At 63.0% G+C, this 8,727-nt stretch overlaps 1 protein-coding gene across 1 annotated transcript; it reads left to right on the top strand.

Annotated features, from left to right (window-relative positions):
* Window positions 1-202: 202 nt before the first annotated feature.
* LINJ_31_1440 (conserved hypothetical protein) lies at window positions 203-7,387 on the top strand (the record flags this gene model as incomplete). Its single annotated transcript, XM_001467400.1, has 1 exon — window positions 203-7,387. The coding sequence occupies one exon, from the start codon at window positions 203-205 to the stop codon at window positions 7,385-7,387; it is 7,185 nt and encodes a 2,394-aa protein (XP_001467437.1).
* Between the last annotated feature and the right edge of the window lie 1,340 nt (window positions 7,388-8,727).

Here is an 8,727-nt window from a genome sequence, read left to right as displayed (position 1 = left end):
CTGCCGCTTCCTTGGTGTCTCGCGGTTGCGGAGGACGGAGGGGGTAGGGGGCTTTCGACGCACGCGGCGCGCAACAAGAATAGGAGCACGTTCGGCACCCGCTTTCAGTGCAAGCTTCTCTTTCCCCATCCTGTTGCGCTTTTCGTCCATACCGCAAACTCGCTTAGTAAGCCTCCACACAGACAAGCCTTCAGCGGCAATCATGGGTCTCGTGCCCTCCCGTGAGTCTCTCTACGAGACTCCGGCAGCCGCCTCGCAACCGCGCGCACTGCCCTTCATCAGCCGCGCAGCGGAAAACTACATGTACAAGACGAACCGCACGGAACGTGTATTTGGCTCTGGCATGGCGTTGGGCTCTGCCGGAGACGCGCCGAGACCAACGGCGCTGCTGAATGGTGTGCCAACCGCTGAACTTGCGCACAAGATTATGGAGGCTGACCCGAACGCCGTATTTATCGAGGACCCGGCAGAGGCGACCGCGGCGGTGGCTGCGAGCCGAGGAAGCCGTCGAGGCTCTGCCAAAAGCACTGAAATGCAGTGCCGAGGCCGCGACGCCGGTACCCTAGCGCTGGAGACCCCCGCAGCAGAGGCGCTCAGGCAGGGCAGGGTGCCGTATGTGTACTATTACGAACACCGCGTGCTTCCTCTCACCACGGAGTTCTTCCCCTCCCCAGATTGTGTGCTCTTCCGCCAGCTGTGGCATGCACGAAAGCAGCAGAACCCGCGGTACCACTTCCAGCTCGATCACACGTGGTCGCCTGGGGCTCTGACAGACCCGACGGCAGTGTATGAGTCCTTTACTGAGCTGGCAACGCGCAACATGGCTGACATTCAAGCGGCCTGCTTGTCAGCGGGGCAGCCGGTAGCAAAGGAGAACCTTGCACAGGCGCAGGGGCAGCTGCAGGCGGCCATGCGTGCCTTGAACGGCGGTGGCGTCGATATGGGGCACTGCGCCGCTTCATCCGCAGGATCTCAGCGCACTCGAGTACCATTCGCCACGCGCGAGGAGTTTTACAGCCTCGTCGTCCTCACAACAAAGGAATCCGTGATATATGATACTAATCAGGAGCTGCGCGCCGCCGTCTGCGGCGCGGCAACGTCTGGTGAGGCGATGCGTAAGCGCACCGATAATGCCGGTAAGGAGCCTGCAGCAGAGGAAAGCAGTAAAGCGGAAAGAGATCGTCAGCGCTTGCGTCCTGTGCCGTGCGCCGTTGTCCTCGTTCGACGCTGCATGCCTGCGCACGAGTACCGGTACACATACTTTGTCGCGAACAACGAGCGCCATCACAAGGCAAGTGCCGGCGCCGCTGGAGGCTCTAGTCGCCGGCGAGGCCCGGCCAACGCCTGTGGAACAAGCGAAGCGCATCAACCGCAGCAGAGGGAGTCGTGCTCGACGTTGGTGTGTGGTGCTAGTGTGCGCGCGGCTGTGGAGGAGTCACAATTAGTCGACCAAACCCCTCAGGGTAAGGTCGGCGATGACGAGTTGACAGTGCCATGGGTGCAGGTGAGTGCACCGCAAGCGCCGCTTGGCCTTGCCGAGGTGCGGGTGGTGGGCATGTACGGCTGCTGGACTGTTGAGGAGATTCTACGACACACTCTTTTTGCCCCGACAGTGCACACCTCCTCTGACCCTGATAGGGCGGCAGGCACTGCCGCAACGCAGAATTCGCCAGCACGAGAGGCGAATGTGGAGAAAGTGCTGCGTCGCGCCGCACCGCACGGTGTTCCATCGTCGACGCTGGTGAACACTGCCTTCTTTGAGAAGCAGGTGGGCGACAAGGAGCAGTGCCACACGTACTTCGCCTTGTGCCGTCTCTTTGCTCACGGGATGCGAAGGTGCATCTTGGGCGACACGTCAGACAAGGCGGCGGTGACGAGCACGGGAGGCCACGCTGCGTGCGAACAGACCTCCGCGGATGACGAGGTGCCCGACGAGCCATCACAGCAGACGGGCGAGGCGTCGACGGAGCGCCAGAGAGCGGACCCGGCTTGGCAAGACTTCATAGGCGCCCTCTCTGGAGGTGCGTCGGCGATGTCGGCTTTTGGCGACCTCGCCAACTGCTTTCTTATTCGCTTCTCGAACATTCCGCAGCTGCAGCTGTGCCGGCAAATCCGGCGCATGCTGACGGAGCTGCAAGGCATATATCCGACTCCGCCGTCGCTGGAGGGCTTCCAGGCCGCGCAGCGCCAGCGAAACATGGCGGCCATGTCAAAGAAGATCGGCGCTAGCAACGGCGCAGGCACCGGGGCTGCTCAGGGAGGGGACCAAAGTGCTCATCGTAGCCCTCCGCTGAAATGCCGCAACGGCGATGAGGACACTACTGCGCCGCCGAGACTTCAGGGAGAAAATGAGGCCTCCCTGATGGACAGCACTGGCGCGCCGCCGTCTGCTGTCGCGAAGACGGATGCCAAGCAGCAACACGAAGGCGTCACCATCGCTAAGCGATGCGGAAAGCCTGCAGTCCTGCCGCTGTCGCTCGACCCCGAGGCAATCGCCGAGCGTCCGCATCAGCTGTGTGAGAGGGAGCGACTGGAGCGGGACGGATTCTGCTGTTACGCGTCGCACGGCCTGGTCGTGTTCCGGCTCAGCCGGGCCGCAGTCGCCCGCGCGCTGGACCAGCTGAGCTTTGCGCCTCTACACGACTCCGTCGAGGCGCTCTGTGTTACCTTGACGGCTGCCGCACCGCCTCCGCTGACTTACCGTGGCGAGCTGCGACCACCAGCGAGGCTGCGAGCGCGCACGATGGCAGCCGCAGCAGCAGATGCGAGCGGCTCAGGCGAGGAGGTGGAGGACGGAGACGCCAAGGTGAGAGGCGGCGCCGTGACAAGCGCTGAGGCGCACTCTCCAGATGCCCTTGCGAACATGTACAACAATGCAGTGCGGTACTCCTCCTCCTGCGCGACTGGATTCTCGATGGAGCCGTTGTGGCCGATAAAGCTGGACGGCGCTTCGTGGGCGACACACGCGACGGCGCTCGAGGACACGCCTGATGAGTTGATCGGTGTCCTTCCGCGTAACTCGATTGAGCAACGTCGCGGACGTCTGCTCCCGCTGCGTGGTGTCGTCATGTCAGAGGGAGCGGCGGCAGCAGCCAATGGTGCTTGCAACGGAGGGGCTGCGCATCAAGGTTGCAGTTCCGGCACATCTGCACCGTCACAGCCCCATCAGCAGCGCCACAGTCAGTCTGCATTGTCTTCGACACCCGCGTGCGCGTTGTTTCAGGTGGATGTGTACACGGTCTCTTCTGAATTGGACGGCATGCCATTTCGCGAATTGGTGGAGATGATGCACCAGGAGCAGCAGCAGCGTTGGCAGTCGACAGCCTGCGGCGCCTCACCGGAGAGCACGCTGCGCTTGATGATTGAGTCGGTGGATGCTCAAGGCAACGTTGAGCCGGACAGCGTGTTGAACTGGAGCCCGATGTCGGCGCTCGGCTCGCTGCGGTGGAAGCGGGCCCTGGCGGCGGCGGGGCGCGGGTATGCTGGAGCCAGTGTGGATCGCAGCGATGCGGCTGCCGAGGTGGCTGACATGCGAAGCATGTCGACACTGTCGGCAAACGTGCCGGGATCGCAAGGGGTTGTCTCCATCTTTGTGCGTGAGCCGGAGCGCATTTTGCACACCGGCGACAGGATTCGTTTTTCACCACACCGTGGTGGGTCGCCGAACTCTGGCGGGCGCAACTCTCCCATGGCCGCTTCAGGCAGTGGCACCCCACACACCCGGTCACGCGTCGGAGGCAACGCGACCTCGGGAACCTCACAGTACGGCTACTGGTATGTCGATGACAACTTGACCACGGAGGACATGATCTTGTCGTGGATGCGCCGCGTCGGTGGCCGCGCTCGCGAGACCTGCGGCACAGATACTAAGTGGGTGCGCTTCCCCGAGCCCGTGCTGCAGGTCCTGCTGCGCTTCGCGCACACGTGCCGCCAGCAGCCGGGCGGTGGATGGCTCGTCACGGGACATGCGCTACGTCCTCTGCATCCGGCCGACGAGGAGCTGGTGGAGCCGGACCTTCTGCAGAACTACCCGGACATTTTGCGCACGCGCCGCTTCCGGCAGTGGCGCTTTTCACACGACGGCTACGTCTACTTTCATGGCGTCACTGTGCGAATCCCGGGCTCCTCTCCGCTGCCGTCGCACCCGCCACCCGCGGCAGTCATGACCGCCTCAGCGTACCATGCAGCGATCCACAATCGCGGCGAGATGACCTTTGGCATGTGTGGCAGACGCAGTCCAGGCTTGGCTGTCGTGTCGAGTGCCCGTGCCGCTTTCGAGCCTCCGCAGCAGCAGTCGGTGGTGCCGCCGCAAAGTTCCGTGATGCAGTACGGTGAGGAATCACCGCCGTCGGACGTTATGCCACATTGTGGTAGCGGAGGAGGCGGAGGCGGCCAGTACGGTGCCGGCGCTGCCACTGGCGGACCCGCATACTATGCAAATCAAGCGATGTATCCTATCATGGGTGGCAGCGCCGGTGGCAGTGGTAGCATGCCTAGAAAGCATTATGACCCCTCGATGGCATCTCAGCAGCTGCATCCGTGCCTTTCAGTACTGCCTCAACATCAGCAGTTCTCTCAGCACGTGCCCCAGCAGTATTCACCGCAGCAACTTTCACAGAAAAAGCAGCACGTCGGCGGCGCTTCTCTTCACCACACAATGCAGCAACAACAGACGGTGCCACAGCCACTGCAGCAGCGGCAGCAGCAGCACAGAGGGCCGGAGGCACATTATGCATGCACTGCCCACTCTTCTATGGTGGGTGGCAGTGAACAGGAAGCGACGCCATCCGGCTACTACGGTAATTCCTCGTCCAGCGCGGCCGAAGGGGCGGGCGGGGCGAGGCCTGCGACGCCAAATACAATGAATGGGCTCTACCTCAACGAGACTGATCTTCTGCATAGCAACGCCGCTGCCACCAGCAGCAGCAGCAACCAGCAGCCGGAGTACCAGCCCAGAGGCTACCATAGCCGCCATGCTGATGGTGCGAGTTTCAGCGAAGGAATGCCCAGCGGTGATGCAGGGTTCTTCGTCGATTACCCTGACGGCACGTTTTACGAGTCCTCGGACAGAGCGCACTCTGCCGCCACAATGGTGGTACCGGCACAGGTGACGAGTAGCTTCTACGGGGGTATCTACAACCCATCTGTAGAGCAGCCGCCCCACACGCCGCAGCAGCAACAGCAGCAGCAGCGGTACAGGTCTCAGGTGCATTCGCCATTCAATGTTTGCGAACCGGCCAGCGGCGATGCGAGTGGGTCGCGGCGCACTGACAACACGCTTCTGGCCTACGGACTACCGCCAAACGTGTCTGGCGTCGTGCCCCCTGGCGAAGAAGTACCGAACCCGCCGATTACAGTTGCCGGGTGCGGGCGAGATCAGGAGGAAGCTACAACTTCGTCCTCGGAGCCATTTATGATGCATGTGGCGAGCGGCGACCATCAGCACCAGCAACACTCCCGGCAGCAGCCTCACTCATCGATGCTTCCACCGCCGTCTGCGCCAGCTCCTCCTCCTCCGCCGCAGCAGCCGATGAATCTCTCCTTACACGGGGAAGGCGACCGGGCGGGCCACGCGGCCGAGCGGCGCACAACAGACGACTATCCACCTCGCCGGAGCCCCACCACAATCCTCGCAGCCACAGCTGTGACCGTATCGGCAGCAAAGCCAACGCCTCAGACGTTGATTATCCAGACGCTACGCGGCACTCACGCGACTGCGGGTCATCGTGCGCCGCCAGTAGCGGCTTTTGCTCCTGAAGTTATCGACCCCTCGCCTCTCAGCTCCAGCGGAGGCAACACATGCCCGGTGATGACGCCGAAAGACCGCACCGCCGAAGGCGCCGACAGTGGAGCCGATATTGTGAACGATTGCAGCACGTCTAGCCAGCCGACTCGAGCGCGTGCGGTGCCGGTCTGCAATCCAGATTTTTCATCCACCACGCAGCAGATGCGTGTCGGCGCACAACAAGTGTACCAGCAGCCTCAGCAACAACAGCAGCCGCTACAACAAGCTCAGGCACCTCCGCCGCGTTCGCCTCAGCTGGCATCCGGCCCTGGCTCGTTCCGCGACACCATCACCACGGATGTAATTGAGGCGGACAGCATCACCGTGCGCGTCATGCAGCGCAAGCCGTCGATGGCTCGCCAATCATCGTACAACGGGGCTACCGGTGGAGCAGCAGCGTCCGGCTATAGGACCAGCAGCGGTGCCTTCGGAAACTCATCCAACGTTGCTGGTGACGGCGGCGCCCCAGACGCCTTCTCGCCCTCGTCGATGGGCTACGGTGCTATGGGGGTGTCACCTTCTGGTGGTCTTGAAAGCATGCGAGACGAAGCGAACTCCGTACACCGCAAGACCGGCGGTGTCTCAGCCAACGACAGCCGAGCTGCACCGGAGCTCCGGTCCTATAGGCTGTCTCAAGTGCGGACCTCGACCACAGGGCAGCAAGTGGCTTCTGGACGTAGCACAGCTGCTGCCTTTGCGGTTCCTCAGCTTCAGCGGCAGAGCAGCATGATGGGTTCTTCATTGCCCACGCAGCGGACGAGTCAGCGCATCTCACACAATCCGTACACAACTGCTGGCGCCCTGTGTGTCACACCGCTAGCAACCGCTGCGGGGTTGTCGATTCACTCACAGGGTGGCGCTGGCGGCTGTAAGGCTGGCAGCAACGGGCAACATGACTCCTTTGCAGACGCACTCGACAACCGCTACGGCAGCGCCAGCGACTTCAACGCCAGCGTTTCTGCCTTTCCACTGAGCCTTGCACACAACGCCAACAGTACGACGCATGGTACGTACTACTCGCGGTGTGCAGGCGACCCGGCAGGGTTCAGGAGCAGCCCTGCAACCTCTCAGCGACCAAGTCTCTACCCGTCGCAACGCGCTACAGGCGATGTGGACGACTCGTCCCGCGCGGATCAACAACAAGAGGGGCGACATGAGTCATACGCGTCCTTCTATGAAGGTGCCGAGGGTGCACCGGCGCCGACACACTACTCCGACATTTACCACAATGCCGCCGCTGATGGCACGACGCAGGGCTTCTTCTTCTCCATGGGCGAGTACGAGGAGACCGGCAACTCCGCAGAGGAGCTGTACGGCGGTAGCCCCGACTATCAGTATCAGAGTTCCCCAGGCTGTGCGCTGCAACTGGAAGGGAGGCCGGATAAGGGTGCCGGGCGTGGAGGCAGTGCCTACGGAGGGGTGCCTCTGCCAACTCGTAACATGCACTACCAACAACTGCAGCAGCGCAACGTGGGTGGCGGTAAGGCGTGTAATGGTGGCGCGTACGAGGACAGTACTCCAACGAGTGCGCTTCCGCATTCCTCACAGCCTCATCAGCAACACGCTTACAGCCCAACATCGGCAGCTTTTCAACGGCATTAAGTCAAGAGGTGCGGTGAGAGCGTCTTTGTCTTGCACCACATGTCTCGCTGAGTCGCGCGCTCACCTGCGAGCGATATAAGCCATCCTCAGATGCGCGAGCCGCCAGCCCTCTGTGGGCACGTGGGATGCTCTTGCAGGCTTTTTTTCCCTTCGGCTGCTTATCTGCTTTTCTTGTGAGTGCAACTGAACTGGGAGAACGTTGCACTGCTGAGTATTGCTCGCCGCCGCCGCTGTCCTCCTTTCCTTTCTCTGTTCTCCGTTCTCCCTCTAGGCCTCCTCCCCACCACTCGCCGACCGTAAGGCCGTCTGCGATGCTCTCCGCACCTCTTCCTGTGCGCCTTTTCCACACGCATGTGCGTGCTCTTCTCTGCAGGCGCCATTCAGCTGCTTGCTGGGCGAGAGGGAGGTGGTGGTGCAGTCGTGTTCATGGGTTGGGTGGCCTGCACGAGTTGAAGTGCCGCGAACGCATCGCTCCCTTCTGCTTTCCTTTGTGCGTGTTCTCATCGCAAGCCGTGGTGATAATGCCGGCCACTTTCATGTGTGGCATCGAGGGCCCCGCGCCTCACACGCCGTGGGGGGAGGAGAGGGGGGAGGCCAGGCAACCTGCAGCCTGCCCTCGGGTACGGCTGCGGACTCTTGCCGTTGGCGGACAGACCTGGGCTGGCGCTGTGCCAAAGAGACGTGCGGTGATGCTGACGTTTGTGCCCGCTCACTAGGCATGGTGTCGGCGGCTCGACAACTACGGAAACACCGACTCGTGTGAAAGGCGTGCAGAGTCCGGAGCGGGCGTCGTGCCCCTGCGGCCATGGACTCCGACGAACATCTCGCCTGCCGCGGCACATGCGGGCAGGCGATTCATCGACGCCCGAGGTGGCATCGATGGAGATGGACGATGCGGGCAGCGACCCCCCTCCCCCGGGCAGCGGCGTTGTGAGGCGTGCGCCAAGGTGCAGAGGCGCTGCTGCTGTGCACAGGCACTGTGAAGCGGAGCTGGCACGGTGCATGGCGCGACCGAGTCCTGTGGGCGCCGATGTGGAGTGCCGCGGCACGAGGCGACTGAGGGCGAAGCGTGGCGCACAGGCAGAGCGCGCGTGGCCTGCGAGGGCCGTGGCGTGCAGCTGGCCAGCTTCCTCCTCGGGCTGGCCCGGCGTCCGTGCGCATAGCCGACCCCCTGCTGCCCGCGCGACCGACGCCACCGCCTCCGCCCTGGAGCAGGACCGTGGACGTGGACGGCGTGGATGGAGGCGCGCGGTCCGGCCGAGCCGGTGTTGCGCCGGTGGCGCAGCGGGTGTGCGAGGAAGAGGGCCGAGGAGGGACAGGAGGAGCCCGTGAGACGCACG

This window comes from Leishmania infantum, chromosome 31, assembly GCF_000002875.2.
Source record: "Leishmania infantum JPCM5 genome chromosome 31".
In the NCBI taxonomy this organism is placed as follows: Eukaryota; Euglenozoa; class Kinetoplastea; order Trypanosomatida; family Trypanosomatidae; genus Leishmania; species Leishmania infantum.
This window is presented reverse-complemented; position numbering and strand designations above follow the sequence as displayed.